General features: G+C 46.4%; 1 protein-coding gene across 7 annotated transcripts in view; it reads right to left on the bottom strand.

Annotated features, from left to right (window-relative positions):
• FARP2 (FERM, ARH/RhoGEF and pleckstrin domain protein 2) overlaps positions 1 to 6,214 on the bottom strand; it is a 67,850-nt gene extending 61,636 nt beyond the window's left edge. For all 7 annotated transcript variants that reach the window (XR_007627873.1, XR_007627874.1, XM_050307771.1 and 4 more), the window contains exons 1-2: positions 6,133 to 6,214; positions 1,389 to 1,612 (exon numbers count right to left, since the gene is read on the bottom strand). Coding sequence is in view for 5 of the 7 variants with exons in the window: in XM_050307771.1 (XP_050163728.1) it covers positions 1,389 to 1,592 (204 nt within the window). In the remaining 2 variants the exon portion in view is untranslated. The remainder of the gene's footprint in view (positions 1 to 1,388; positions 1,613 to 6,132) is intronic.
• Positions 6,215 to 15,561: the final 9,347 nt, after the last annotated feature.

Genomic DNA, 15,561 nt, shown 5'->3' with positions numbered 1-15,561 from the left:
TCACAGCTTACCACTTCATGCCTGTTTGCTGTCATTGCTGCCTCATTGAGACAAAAATGAAAGGCCATGGAGGCAGTGTATTAGCAGGACTCTAATGCCACAGCTGCTGACTCTGGAGTTTTTTGTGCTCGACACTCTGGGCCTGACCCAAGGCTGACCCCTTCTCCTCACCGCTCTCAACAACACAGGTTGCTCAAAGCCTCATCCAGCCTGGCCTTGCACTGATTTTCAAAATTACAGGGCTGGGGGTGTTGCTTGGGGTTTTGTTTTTTTTTAAATCAAAACACCAATGTCTACACCAACTTGGAAATATAAATAAAATCATCCTTCAAAAGAATCAAAGTCAGCAGATTTCCTAAAAAATATTCTGACATAATTTAAAGGGAAAAAAAGAGGCTTTTGTGTTCTGTGCAGTACATGAGCTGGGGTTTGCAGTACCCTGTGTGTGCTCAGGTGGGAGGATACAGGCACAGTCTCACAAACAAAAAAAAAAAAAAAAGGCAAATTTCTTGTTTGAGAGTTGAACAGCTGGACAGAATCTGTATAAGACATTCCCAAAAGCCACTATTTCTTCAGAACTCCGCAGACATACTTTTCACATTTGGAAAAACTCTTTTGAGTCTATGCAACAAACTAAGGTTACAAGTGCTAATTATAAACTACTGATTACAGATTTGATACTAACACAGAATACCTGATAGCTGAGTATCTGCACTAGAACACAACTGTCTTCTGACAACAGATCTAAGGCAAGCTAGAATTAAGCTGAGGTCAACACTGAAAATGTAACAAGAATTGGAAGAATAAAAACTTCTTTAAAAGCCGAATCCTCCCAATGTGAGCATGGTTCGTATGTCTTATGGCAGCTTTCCCCAAGCACACTTTTAAATATTTTCAGAAACACTGACACTGGTTTGGTGCCTCCTTTCTAAAGCATGGCAGCAATCAAAGACTTTCAAAGATGAGCAAGTTTGCTTGAAGAGGATACAAACCATTAGAATACTTAATATAAATCAGTAACTAAGGCAAAGCTCTTCTGCTCTCCCAGCTGCCAAACTGACAAAGCTGCATGTGGCTCAGGAAGCAAGAACAGCTTGGCAGGAGACAGTTGGTGTTCCCCCAAAGCAAACAACAGTGAAAGACTCTCCTTACAGTGTGCACTTATGTTTGAAGTCTGTTAAAAACACAAAACATCTGTTAAACTTAAAAGACCTTAAAAAACAAGCCGTGCAACTAATTTCACTACTTGTAAGCAGGTAAAATCCCAACAGGAATCTTTATTCAGATATCGCCTCGAAGCATCCCAGCTCCGTACAGAGCCACATCCTTGTGAGCTTTACACCATCGGAGGCTCAGTGTACTCGAAATCAGGTTTCAATCTCTCTTACCTCAATGTCAAGTACTTCCACTGTGTTGTCCAACATCTTGATTTTGATGGGGAGGTCACGCTCGTGCGCTTTGGCAGGCGATGATGCCATGGCAGAGGAGAGGTTCTGTCCTGGCTCCAAGGTACTCACTCCTGCGGTTTTCTGGGCACCCAAACGAGAGCCCGGTGTCTGCAGAACTCTGTATGTTCCTTCTATCTCTCCCATCTTCCAACGGTGAGCAGAGTCTAAAGAAATGTGGAAGAAAACAGATGGTTACAGCCTGAAAGATCTCTCACAGACATTCCGTGTGAAAATACAACCCACTGAAGCGCTATCACAAAATCCTTATTTAAGGCTCTTTGTCCCTCTAGCAAAACCAATAATAAGGTTAACGAAACTCTGGTCAAAGACAGAAGTGTTTAAGGCCAGGTTGGACAGGGTTTGGAGTAACCTGGTCTAGTGGAAGGTATCCCTGCCCGTAGCAGGGAGTGGAATGAGATGAGCTTTAAGGGTCCCTTCCAACCCAAACCATTCTATTATGACTAAAATCCAGACGCTGGGAAGAAAAAGTAGCAAGAAAAAATAACCATTCAGAAACATGGTTAGGAAATAGGATACTCAAACCTCTGCCCTGCACCCTTCTGACACACTAGTTTCTGATGAGTTTTCCTGCTGATTGGGCTCCCTACCACCAGCAGCATGAGCGCTGCAGACAGGCAGCGAAGGGTAAGGCAGAACTGTGCCTCTCACCTGTACCCAACCATCCCACTGACCACACCCCAAGATAACAGGAACAATTAACTTTCTCCATCCCCAAAATGATGACTCATACAAAACCTTAAACTGCTGGCAGCTCAGAGCCTTCATCAGGCACTGGCTGCAGATAACAGTTCCTCACCTCTTTAGCAAACCTGCCCAGATTAAATCAGTGGGCAAAAATCGCAATTACAGAGACCAACATTAGTTCAGCTAGGCTGACTCCTACACCATGAGTCTTGCTGTCATGGTTTGGTGGCAGTTGTGCAGAGCAAATGTTTAATTTGACATGGGGAACAAGTCCCACATGGCTCTCCCCAGCTCTCCCACGCCACTGGAGCAGTGCTGATATTTGCACAGGGATCACAGCAGGATCCACACGGAAAGTGAGGCATGTGGGCTCAGGATGCACCACAGCCCCAGCCCCACGCTCACCACTGGCACAGAGTATTTGGCAGCAAGGTGCAAGATGCTCAGCAGGAAGGCTGAGGCTTCTCGGTGCTTTTGGGTGCATTACCCAAATACCACAGTGTGCCTGAACAATCCAAATTATGTGGGTACTGCAGCTGGAACAGCCTTCACTTGGTGAGCCCACCACAGAAAATCCAAGGGAGTGTTAGGTTATTGTTTTGTCTGAAAAGGAGAGAGGCAGCTCATGAAAACATTCCTTTGTCCCTCTGCTGCAAGTAGGTAGGCAGCCTGCTCCAAGGATTTGAATGGAGCCAGCCTTACATGTCCTTACAAATTAGCAGGGAGTGATTTAGGTTTCAATCCTTACACATATAGAGTCTGGTCAAATGCCTTCTCAGCCTACAGACCAGTAACATTATGGGGGATTTTATTTTTATACTTGCATACCCCTGTACAGATAAACTTCTCCTAGGAGGGCAGACAGATGCCTCCTACCTAATCACACCCACCACAAGACTTGTTTGGCCTCTGCGAGCGCTGCCTGAGCAGGGCAGCTGAGACCACCAGAGAGAGTCTCCAACCTCCCAGCTGACCCTACATGCATGAGAATCACAGAAGGGCTGGAAAAAAATGTCAGGTCCAACCATTAATGCAGCACTGCCAACACCATCAGCAAACCATGTACCCAGATGCCCTATCCACAAATGTTTATGACACTTCCAGAGACTGCCCTGGGCAGCCTGTGCAGTGCCTCACTACCCTTTCAATGAAGCAATTTTCCCTAACGCTCAATCTAAACCTCCCCTGGCACAACTTGAGGCCGTTTCCCTTTGTCCTGTCCCTTGTGCCCTGGGAGTAGAGCCCGACCCCCATCTGGCTCCACCCTCCTGTCAGAGTCGTAGAGTGAGAAGGTCCCTTGAGTCTCCTTTTTTCCAGGCTGAGGCCCTGCAGCTCCCTCATCAGAGCTGTGCTCCAGACCCTTCCCCAGCTCAGCTCCCTTCTCTGACCATGCTTCAGGAGTCCAAAACTGAATCCAGTATGAAGGATGATCTCAACATAAAAGTGGGCACACACTGCCCAGTGTCCAGCTTACCAGCTCTGGGTGACAAATAAGCAGAAAGTTTCTTTCTCAAAGTGTTTTGTGTTATCCTTTTGCTGAATTTCTTGGTTTGTGTGGCCACACAGCCAAGCAGAAAAACTTTTAGCTCAGAAATTTTAAAACCACCCTAACAGCAAAATTCAGCAGAGAGATGTGCCCAGGTTACATCTCTAAAGTGCTGATCTGAAGAGAAACCAGACCTCAGTGTCATCTGTATCCTCCTGACACCGTGTCCCTTATCATGTAACTGCACTGTAAGGTTTTTGCTGCTGCCTTTCAGGAGCCCATGAGCAACTGGAGCTGCCCAGGATCGGTCACACTCCCCACAAGGTTGTTTATTAGCCACCTGCTCCTAAAGTTAGTGCTCCGTGAGCACATTCATCCCCTCCTGAATAAACAGCTCCTGGAAGGGACAGACACTGCAGTTACTCAAAAGGGAAAAAATGCAAGCAGCGACAGCCGAGGCAGAACACGGAGCGGCCCCGTGGCAGAGCCTTCAGCAGCCTCCCCTCCAGCTGGAGCCAGCCGCTTCCTGAAGGCAAGGCAGGCAGGCAGGCCACCCAAATCCCGACTAATGAGGAGCTCCTGGGTATTCTCACTAGCTCTGGTCACCCGCCAGGAGAGACCAAAGTTTCAAGCAGAAACTGCAGATGTCAAAGTCCTTCCCCACAGGTGGTAACACGAAAAGTGAACTCAAAAGGGCTTGGCCTCGTGTCTTGCTGATGACACGTTCCTAAAAATATTTACCCTGGCCAGCACATATTCAGATTTTAAAGGCCTAACAAACACTAGGCAGAAAACACAATGTGCAGAAGCAAGCTTGATCCCCAGAAGAGCAGTGCCCTGCCTGCTGTGGCAGCTGGGAGCATGTCTCCATGCCACATCCCATTCCCTGACAGAGCACCCTACTGATGCCATCATAACTATTAACAACCCCCAAACAGTCTTGTTTGCTCCCACTGCCTCCAAAACCCAACGTGTGAGGAATGTTAACCAAGCCAAGCACTATTTCCAGTTTTACCACCAATTAGTTACCTATCATGTTTTATGTACTCTGACTACATATGACATTTCCTGACAAGAACTGTTGTGCCATGGTTTGAGAAACACTTCAGCTGAAGGGGCTGACTACATGAAAGGAGGAGGAAAATAAACTAGTGAAGCCTGAGAAATGTTACAGGCACCAGGAGGACCAAGAGGTTTTACAGGCAGAGCAGACTGTCCCACAGCACTGAGAGCCTCCTGCCCCGGGCAAGCCACAACACAGCCTCACCACAGAGAAACTAAAATGCAACATTACCACAATATTAGTGGTTCTAAGATAAAAATCTGCCTTCATTGCCCCTCCCTGAACTTGTCTGCACCTAGTGCTTGTCCTGATAATTTCCTACAAACAGGGACCAGGCACCAAACCCATATCAGCTCCCTCTTGCTCTCAGCCCTAAGTGAAGGAGCATATAAACCAAAACTTACGAAATTTAGGTAGCTGTATATATTTTTACTTTTTGTACTTTTTATTTTTTGTCATCTTTTTGAAATAGCTTTTAAGTCACAATGAGCTTCATCTTCTACTTGGATGGAATAAACTTATTTTATTCAAGACAAGCAAGACAGCATTTTCAGCTAGCAGCAAATCTGGAAAGGCAGCTTACAGCTGAGGACAAGCAAGATCATAGAAACACAGCGGTTGGGGTTAGAAGGGACCTTAAAGCCCATCTTGTTCCAACCCCCTGCCGTGGGCAGGGACACCTTCCACTAGATCAGGTTGCTCTGAGCCCCATCCAACGTGGCCTTGGACACTTCCAGGGATGATACCAAGGGCTTTCAAAGGAAGTCCTCTGAGCACAGCGTCTTTTGGTCAGTGACAGGGTCCTTCCTTCCCCCGTGCAGAAGGCAGGTCTGAAGTAAGGCCAGTTTCCCCGCCGCCCAATGTGAGCAGGGTGATCCCTGCCTTCCATACAAAGGGATCCCCACTGCCTGAGCGTGGCGGGAGCACGCACGGAGCAGCGAGGAAGTACTCTCAGATCAGGTCCCTTTCAGTCACCAGAAGCAAACTTTCCTCTTTCAGCTTTCTCGCCGAGCAACACCCACCGCTCAGCATCACTACGCCGATGCACCAGGAAACCCACCCACGGCCGAGAAGAGGCACGAACGCTCCGAGCGGCCCGCTGTGACAGCACACACGTCTCCGCGCCACCCGCACCCCACGCTCCCCTCCGACCACCGTCCCTCCACACGGCCGCGACGGGAGGGTCTCACGGCTCTCCCCCCGCAAGCCACACGCCGGCCTGGAAGCGGCGGAAGCGGCGGACGCGCAGGCGGGGCGGGGCGGGCCGAGCCGAGACACCGGCCTGGGGCGCCGCTCGCCGGCGGCGCCGCTCCTGCTTTCTCTCAGCTCCCGCCCCGCGCCCGCTCTCCCCCACGGCCCCGGTTGTGGGGTCGGGTCGATCCCATCCCATCCCGATCCCATCCCGATCCCGATCCCCGCTCTCTCCTCACCTCCGAGCCGGGCCTGTCCCGCCGGAGCCGCCGCCACCGCCCGCACCGGCCCCACGCTGGCCCCGCCCCGCCCCCGCGTCCCGCGTTCCTATTGGCCGGCGGGGGAATGGGTGGGGCTGGCGGGGAGGGCGGGGCGGCGAGGGCAGGGGCGGGGAGGGCGGGGCCGGCGGAGGGCGGGCCGGTTCACCTGGGTGGTAACGGGACCTGGGCAGCCTCGGGGCCCGAACGGAGCCCCCCGAGGCTGCCCCGGGTCCCGTTACCGCTCCCCGGGTGGGGTCGGCCCCGCGCATGGATCACCACAGGCACCGCCCCCTCCTCCTGCCCCGCCGCGCATCGCATGTGCACAAGGAAACGCCACCCCCGGGGGTGACACCGTGTGCCAGTAACCAAGCTCCACGGTTCGGTTCAGGCCGAAAAATCTTAACGTGTTCCGCTCTGAATGAGTATTTTAGGCCCTCGTGTCTGGTTGAGTTTCTCACAGGCGCGTTTTAAGAGGGGGTAGGGAGAGAGCCTCGGCGCTACAGAAGGCAGGGGTGCGCTGCGCCCAAAATCCAGCGCAGAGGTGTCCAGGCAGGGGTTGGTTGGTGGGCAGGAGCACGAGAAATTCGAGGAGCCACCTTGTTTTCTGAGAACTCGACATTTTCACAACGATTTGAAAATCGGCATGTTAACATAGCAGATGACTTTTGTAAGAACAAACACACACAAATCGTGCAGAACAGCCCTTTCAACCTGAAGCAGCTTCACCGCGCTCACCCGTAGAAAAAGGCAGCTCACAAATTTAATGAGTTATTCCTGACTAGCAGCATTCTCACGTCTTCAAAAGAACAAAAGGCACAAGGTTTTAAAAAATATATCCCATGATTTGTTTTCCTTAAAAAGTGAAACGGAGCTGAAGAATCTCATGGATACAAATAAAAAAAAAAAAAAGGAAAGTTGTAAAAGTATAGCCAGCATTTTAGACTACTCCATTCATGACGTCAATTGTGATTTCAATCAAATGAAGTGCTCTCATTACTGATACGGCTTTCTCAGTGTTCTATTTGCCTGCCATTTGCTTGGCTCTTCCATAGGCAATGGAAACTGAGCAGGCAGGTTTATTTGCAACTTAAGTGCTAATATAGTTTCACATCCTTTCAAGTGCTTCAGAGTCATCTTCATTTCAATCACTTGCTTTAACATCTAAAAAGAGCACTAAAGTTTTCTTGTGCAAAAAAGCAGCTGCTGCTAAGTCCGAGAACAAATCCGATGCGATCACTTTAAAAGCCACATATGACCATGCTAAGGTAGAGGAAGCAATAATTACAGATACGGCAGAGGCTTTAGAAGCATCAACTCCCTGCTGCTCCTCTTCATGCTTCACTCTACAGTCCAGACTTTATTCCTCACCCAAAACACAAGTAATTTACTGTGCTGAAACAATCCAGTAAGGAGAAGCTGCACAAAGGTTCAGCATGTTTAAGTGTTCACATCCCCAGCATCTCTGTCTTAACGCTCAGCTCCAGGCCTGTGTACCCTTCAGGTACTGAAAGGCCACAATTAGATCTCCCCAAAACCTTCTCTTCTCCAGGTTGAACAATCCCAATTGTCCCATCCCTTCCTTATAGCAGAGGTGTTCCATCCCTCTAATCATCCTGGTGGCCTCCTCTGGATTTGCTCCAACATAGCTGTGTCTTCCTCTGCTGGGGACCCCAGAGCTGGATGCAGTGTGTGTGTATATATATATATATATTAGAGGAGTCACCACCCACTTTCACACTTCTACTTGCACACTTAGAACCAGGCTGCAAAGAGACATATGGCATCACCTGCCACCACAGGCAGGGGAAGGGACAAGAAGTGACAAGACTCCAGTTTTACAGTCTAGAAGGTGACAGCTCTACCCTCTGCAATTCCTACTCCCAACCAAACATAATACAAATAGGAAGTGCCTTGTCAGGCTGAATCTCTGTACTACACACTCAATCATTTAATAAATCCTCATCAACTCTAATAAAAAACATGTTTGAGATGTGATGTTTGGTAATTTTGAAAGCTGAAAGAGAGAGTGGATGGTTATCTGACCTACTATACCCAGACTCAGCAGTATGTTGTTTATGGTTACCCACAAAGACCTCTGAGTTTCCATAACACCCATGAAGTCAAATTTTCCAACCATCCACACAGTGTTTGAAGCCTTTACAGCAGGAGGAGGAAAAGTTTAGAGAACAAAGCTAGAAGAAGAATGTCATCACACATGAAAGCCAGCTGTTGCTGTTGGAAGGATGCAGTGTCAGAACAAAGCACAACTTTCTCCCTGTGAGGAAGAAACTGATTACAAGCTGTAACTCACTCACTGAACTAGTATAACAGATAATCTACACCATATTCTCCTCTTGGCCTGAGTGAGACAATTAGAATTGCCCTTATACTACACCATGATGTCATCTCTTTCTTTAATCATCCTCTGGATGAGGATGGAGGAAGTCCTTCAAAGCAGATTTCTTATCAACCAAGAAACTTGGAAAAGCTTCTTTCAGAAGCCTTTCAGATCGTTCAGATCCTTCACCATGGCAAAGAGCAACTCTGCAGGCTGAAAAATTATACCTATTGCTGATTTTGTCAGCGTATACTTTCCAAATACACACTACAAAGCTCTGTGTCTCAGAGGTCTCCCCATCTCATAATAGCAAGGCAAGCAGTTTCAAAAGCTTACATTATGTCTCCCCTTCTGTCTAGGAAGATGGATTGTTATGGATTTCATTACAGGTAGGTCACTGAAAGCACCAGAATCCCTTCTGGGGCAGTTCACAGAGCTTTGATTGTCCCAGTTCACTGTTGCTGTCCTACTTTGGTTCAAGCCAGTGCCTTGTACAACAGTTCTCCCATCCATTACCACCTGGAGGTATTCAACACTTTGCTTTAGACATGCTTAACCCAAGCCTAAGCACAGTGTCACTTAGGCCTAACTGCAAGGGCTGAGAGCTTTCTCCACGGGATGATCACTCTTCCATCACTTTTGAGGACCTGGTGTCACATCACCAGCTGCAGAACACCTCAGAGGTCCACCAAGGGAAAAACTCACATTTCCATAATGGTGTTCACATCTTAGATAGACTGCCATGACAATTAGTTACTACCCTGGTCATATTCCTGGTCTGGAAGTGTTTCAGCCCTGAAGAATTCAGCAAAGTACTTTTCAGTCTGTGCAGCAGAACCAAACAGAGACTAGTTGTCTTGTCTCACTGACCCATTTTTCGGAATGCCTTCCACATCACATAGAGATCAGTCTAGATGGATCAATAAATCATTCCTCAACCTGTCTCATCACTGATTAACAAGTTCTCTACCAAGAGTGACAAAGAGCACCAAATAGCAAAACCAAGGCAATTTCAGTGATTATAGTGGGGTGTTGTTCTGTACTCAACAGCCCACTAGTGGCCCAGATGGTAGAAAAACATGAAAAGAGTGAAATCACAGAATTTGATCAATCTCCAACTGTCGTTAGCAAATGGCAAAAGACTCAAGTCAAGGTGAACAGGAGTTGCTGCATAGTGGGAGATATAATCCACATGATCAACACAAAGAATGAACAACACAGCCATACCTGTACATACCACTTTCCAGAATTACTCTCTCACTCCAGGTCACTTACTGAGTGTTAAAACTGATGTGCAGGCACAGAATTACTGTTCTTCCACAGCAATGAATGCGGAAACTTCAAAAAGGGGCAGAATGCACCTCCTTCTACTGGCAGAGATGGAATGGCAAAGGCACTCAGCATTAACAGTACCTTGCTAAACCAACTTGAGAAACTGATTTCCATGCTACAGATATTTGCAGTCTCTGTGGGGGGAATTTTCCACTTCCAATCTTAAATACTACTGCCCCCCAACAATCATTCTCTAGCACTTCTCAGAGAAGGAAGTCTTTGGGCTTCTCAGATTGCTCCCCTTTGGGGCATTTTTCAAGAGCCCTTCTACACACATTGCAACTACCAATTATATTGGCCTTTATATTAGCCTTTATAAGTGCAAAGTCCACTAGCCTCAGCCTGAGACCTAGGATTAAACTCTCAATACTAACCGATTCTTTAGAACACGCCTGGTCACTTGTGTACAGGAAAAATGTCTGCTAACAGGAAAAAAACCCGAGAGGCTGCAATCCCTTTTTGCAATCACCTACTTTGACTTTCAGAATTGTATCCGAATTTTTAACTTGGCTCTCATGGTGAAAGTGGCAATTAGAACAAGTCAATTAAGCACAGCATATGTTCATACCTGCGCACAGAGACTCACTCGCTCGGCAGCTTCTCTCGTTCTGATTAGTGAACTTGTCCAAACACGTCCTCCCTACCCAGAAGGTTCAGTCTGTAGCCAGCAGCAGTTCTGAAGCCACAGCACAAAAATCAAGAGCGTAGACAAGCTACAAACTGCAAAGAGAAACGGCTGCTAAGCCATGACACTGGAACAAAAGTGCAGGCACAATCTGACAACTGTGTCTCCTGTGTTTTTCATCCACAGGTAAAAGCTCAGGCACAGACAATCCCTTATTGCCCCCACGTGGTACATCGATCCTATTGCACAAGAGCACAAATTCCCAGAATTCCACTAAATTTGATTTAAATCGAGTGCTAAGTTTTGTCAATAGATGTTAGTTCTGTGACTGTAACAGCTTAAATGTTAAGCACATACCAGTCCCTTCTACAACTACACCTTTTATTTCTCTCTTACGTGTAACAGGCCTGCACTGTGAGGATAACCAAGCATGTCTGAAGCAGCAAGGCCTGAAAAAAAAAACCCCATACAACTGGGAATGTCAGAATGCTCTGTTCTTTTTTTATTTTTAAATCCCATTGAGGTTAATCTCATTTCCCTGCCCATCAAATCAAGCTGGGATTTGTTACATCAGAGGAGCTCCAGTCATAACTTGTACTGTGCCTCAAATATCTACATCAAAAATTTCTATGTTTGAGGGGTGGGGAACAAGACATCCCCAAACAGAAACCACCACTCCCCCAAAATCTGAAATTCTGACAAGAAAGGTCACCTCACCTTCACAATTAACTTTAGTCAAAACAACTACACAAAAGCCCAGTTAATAAGGTTTTATGTTTAAAACAAAAAAAAGGAGAAAAAGGCCTAGTTCTATTTGATGGATAGGACACTTCAGAATAAAAAGATAAAGTTAGAATCTCTAAACATTAGACACAGCTAAGCCTGGCAAATATTTTACTGCCAAATAAACCTGAGCTGAGGCTTCAGTAACATATACTGTGCTGCCTTAAGGTCCTTTCAGAAATGAGGCAGCCAGACACAGACTCCTGGCAAACCAAACTGGCAGATTCCCCACTTTGCTCCCAACCAAAAGGATTGTTCCAGCTGTTTGTGCCAGGACACAGAGCACGGCAGTCCCACTGCTGCTGAGAGTCAGATTCCAAGGTGAGCCCAGCTGTCAGACACACAGACAACTGTCCCTGCCACGCTGTGCTTCCATGTTTCAAAGCAGCCAGAGACCATTTGATGGGCAGGAAAGAAAGATTCAAACCAGTTTTCTTGCTCTGGGTACAAACTTTCAAAGAGAGTAAAGTACTCCTGGAGAGCCAAATCACATGTTCTCTGCAGGGCAGAAGCTCCAAACTCAGAGCAAGTGCCACTACAGAAATAGCTTGACCAAGGGTTTAGGCTCTCCCTTGATGAAAAAGCTTCTTCGAAGTAAAAATTTGACAAGAACAATAAAACAACGGGGGAATTGCAAATTGTGAGGCACAGGAGTGGGCATGTTCTGAACAAAGCCTTTTACTGTCAGTGCCTTTCTCTTTTTTAAGAAATACGCTGTTGAAGAAGCACAGGGTCTGTTCTAATGAGTGTTTTGCATTTGCTCTCAGGGTGTATTTATTTACCTATTCTATAGAATACGCTGAGTTACCTTCACATCACTTGGGAACTCCTCTGCTTCCTACATGGGTTTTTCCCCTGAATTTTTTGGCTTCTGCTTCTAAAAATAAGGTAACTCCTTTTCATTGCCCCACCAGCTTCAAATTGTTTCTCAATAAAAAACAGAGGAACAGCCAACCTGAGGCACTTTAAACATGATGCCTCAACATGGCCAAGTTGCTAATGGAAGGCAGGACTTACAGCTCAGATCTCCCTGACTTTTTCAATGTCTTTCTTGATGCAACTTATACGGCTGGGGAGAAATTTCCACCGGCCAACGTGGATCCCTCTTGGAACGCAGCCGTGCCTCAAACCTGACACCAGTTACATCACCACAAATGATATGTGCAAAGCTAAGGGCCAAGTAGGGCTGGGACAGAGAGTAAACAACTGGCTGCTTCAGTTCTACAAACCTGTTTGCACCGGGTCTAAAAGGGATCAGGGTAAGTGCTAGGCTCAGGAGAGAGAGTAGAGCTCCTCATTCTTTTCCTGTCTAGGAGTCCAGCGTTTCCTACAGCAATCAAAGCGCTGCACTGCTTGCATACAGCAAGCTCCATACTGCTTGGGACTGCTCCATACAGCCAAGCAGGCTGGCTGTGGGGCTGCCTCTGCTCTTGCCACAGGTAGTTTCCCAAAAGCGTGTTGTTCTCCATCAGAGGCAGCCGGATACCTCCTCTGCCTCGCTGGACTGACAGGCTCTCATTCCTGTGGGTGGGAGTGAAATTCATTTGCCTCCTGCATTTCAAGCACCGAAACTAAACTTGCAAACACACAGCTACATCAGATCTTGCCTTGCTAAATGCTGCAGAAACTTCACAACACGCCTGAAACTCGGGCACACCCTGCTGTGGCTGTGAGCCAGGCCTAGGTGATCCCATCGTGTCTGGGCTGCACTGGCGGCATGGCTGGCCACCACACCACCTCTTAGACAATCTTCTTCCTCTTTTTGAACTCCATTCCCAGTTTCTGGCCTTGACCAACAATGACATCAAATGTGACTTCGCTGCACGTGGTCACCTGGTCACTGGTTTCAGCACCATACAAATCTAAAAGGACACACGAGCAGGTGACAGCACCTCCCAGTTTTTGGGCGATGAAAAGGTTCAGTTCATCAGGAATCAACTACACGGCCAAGGTCTGCTCCAGCTCAAGGACAATACCTGCCCCACTGGTAAACTGGCCTGCACTGCCAGCCATGTGCCTTCCAGGCTCTCCGAAGGAATAGGACATACAACAGCCCAGAGCCAAGCTCAACATCTCCAGGAAGAGGTGGCAGACACGGTGGGAACAGTGCCCTGAGACAAAAAGCTGCTAGCAGTTGACTTTCGAGAGGAATGCCCTTGGGAATTGTGGGCTGTGGGAAAACCTCTAGAGCAGGCTGAGTTATGAAGTGTTTCAAGCACAGCTTTCTTCCGCTGCAGGAATCCTTTAAGAGTTTCTGGCTTTCTCTCTGTCAGCAGGAGCCCTGTGTTAAGCTCTTTGTGCATTATTCCATACACAACGTTGAGAAAACAGCAGATAGGGAGGAGTATACAACTCCCTGGAGTCCTTCGCATTGAATTGCAGTGCGATGTCTTCCCAAGAAACAGTTTCAACTCTTCCCAAATCCTTTATGGATTATGTTCTTGTGCATTACCCAGACTGCAAGCCATTAGTAACTTTGTTTGCCCTCTAGTTCAGACACTTCCCTAAAGTATGCAGCATGTCAGGATCTATTACTAAGTGTCCAGAAAAATGCAGGAAAAGTGACATTTTTCATTTTTCATTACCCAGAGGTCAAGAAACAGGAGTTAGTAGATATTTTGTTCACCACATTTTTCTTTTTTAAACCACTAAATCTGTGTAACAAGCTAATAAAATCCTGATGGAAATCCCCCTTCAGGGCACAGAAGCAAGATAAACCAGCAAGAACGCCATGGAATAGCCAATGAAACGGACACATGAGGTGTGCCTAGCCATGTTCAGACACTCAGAAAGATCCAGACAATATTTGACTGTGTAGAGCAAGAGAATTATCTGAAAACAAGGCACTTTTCTGCACTCATGCTGTCTACTCAGATAGAAGCAGCAGAGGACTCTGACATCAAAGTTACAATTCATGAGTCTGAACCAAATTTCTTTCAGTCTTGGGAGGATTTCCTACTAATTGCCAGTTTCTGTAGAACATGAAACAGTGAAAAACTCCATCCTTTTTGCACTGGACTTTTCAACATGGCTGCCCAGGCAAGTCAACTGATAGTGCATTAAGGGAAAGGCTGAATACAGTCGGTTTTGGTAGCATTTGTTAATGAAATGCCAAGCATTCTTTTCCTCTCTCATCACAGGACAGCTTTCTCCTCAGTCACTTGATCTGAGGTTATTAGTGTTTATGAAGACAGACGTATGACTAATTCATCCCCAGGTGTCACCCAAACGGAAAGCCTGAGAGCAAGCAGCGTAAATCTGATCTCCAGCCCAGCCATCCTAATATTCAAAACAGCCTGGAAAAGGCACACCACAAGCTCTGAATGATCTCCACCCTCATTCCTTGCTGAAGAGCCTCAGTGGCCAGGGAGGAAGCTCCAGCTACTCCCTTCATTTGGGCATCCAAGCCGCCATCACTCTAACTAGCACAAGTGGAACCTACAAAAATGTTACCCCAAAAGTATAGATGAAATACGAGAAAAATGCCAGGAGCTTGCAGGATCCCAAATGGCAGGAACAAAGAAAGGGCAGGAGTCTAATAAAAGCAGAGAAAAATCTACTGAGTAGCACAGAGATTATTAGAATCCTAGGAAAGAAACATTCATAGAAGTGTAAGCATAAATTGCATGAGAAATTAATTCAGAAGGAAAGGTTAAAAGATACAAGTACACCTTTCTAGAAAAATCTGCATCCAAATAGATTCAGTTGTACGCTTGAATATAACAAATATATGAGTTTATCTGCATAGCCATATCCTAATGATACCCTGCAATTCCTCCAAAGTAATGGGATAACTTGTGTCTATTAAGCAGATTTAAAGCAAAATAAAACTTGGTCCAGCATGTGAGCACAATGCATTAGTGCACTAGTGTAACCTTCCTGCTAGTCCTGTCAATAGCAAAAGAATGTACAAAGGACATTTTCAATATGGCTAGTTGGGATTATAATGATTTTCATAATATTTATACTCTTTTTATTGTTGGGGGGTTTTTTTGCAAGACCTATCTCCCTTTTTTCCTACCTAAGAGTGTATAATATAAAAAGGTTTGAGAAGACCACTTGCACCAATCCACATGTTTCTGAACAGAAAGCTTACAATACACCTACCCGGTTTTGTGAGGTGTTTACAGTTCAGTTCTGACACTCTATTTCACTCCCTGTCCACAATTACAATTCTTTTTGTTTGTGTGCATGGAACTAACAAATCTGGTAGATCTTTTTATAATAAGTTTTCCAGTAATCCAGTAATTGTGCAACTCTTAGTGCAATTTTTTTCCAGCACTCCTTTCCAGAATCGGATTTGATTTCAAGGAAAGTAGTCTTCTACACC

The sequence above is a fragment of the Myiozetetes cayanensis genome, unplaced genomic scaffold (genome assembly GCF_022539395.1).
Source record: "Myiozetetes cayanensis isolate MyiCay16 unplaced genomic scaffold, myiCay2020 scf13, whole genome shotgun sequence".
In the NCBI taxonomy this organism is placed as follows: domain Eukaryota; kingdom Metazoa; phylum Chordata; class Aves; order Passeriformes; family Tyrannidae; genus Myiozetetes; species Myiozetetes cayanensis.
This window is presented reverse-complemented; position numbering and strand designations above follow the sequence as displayed.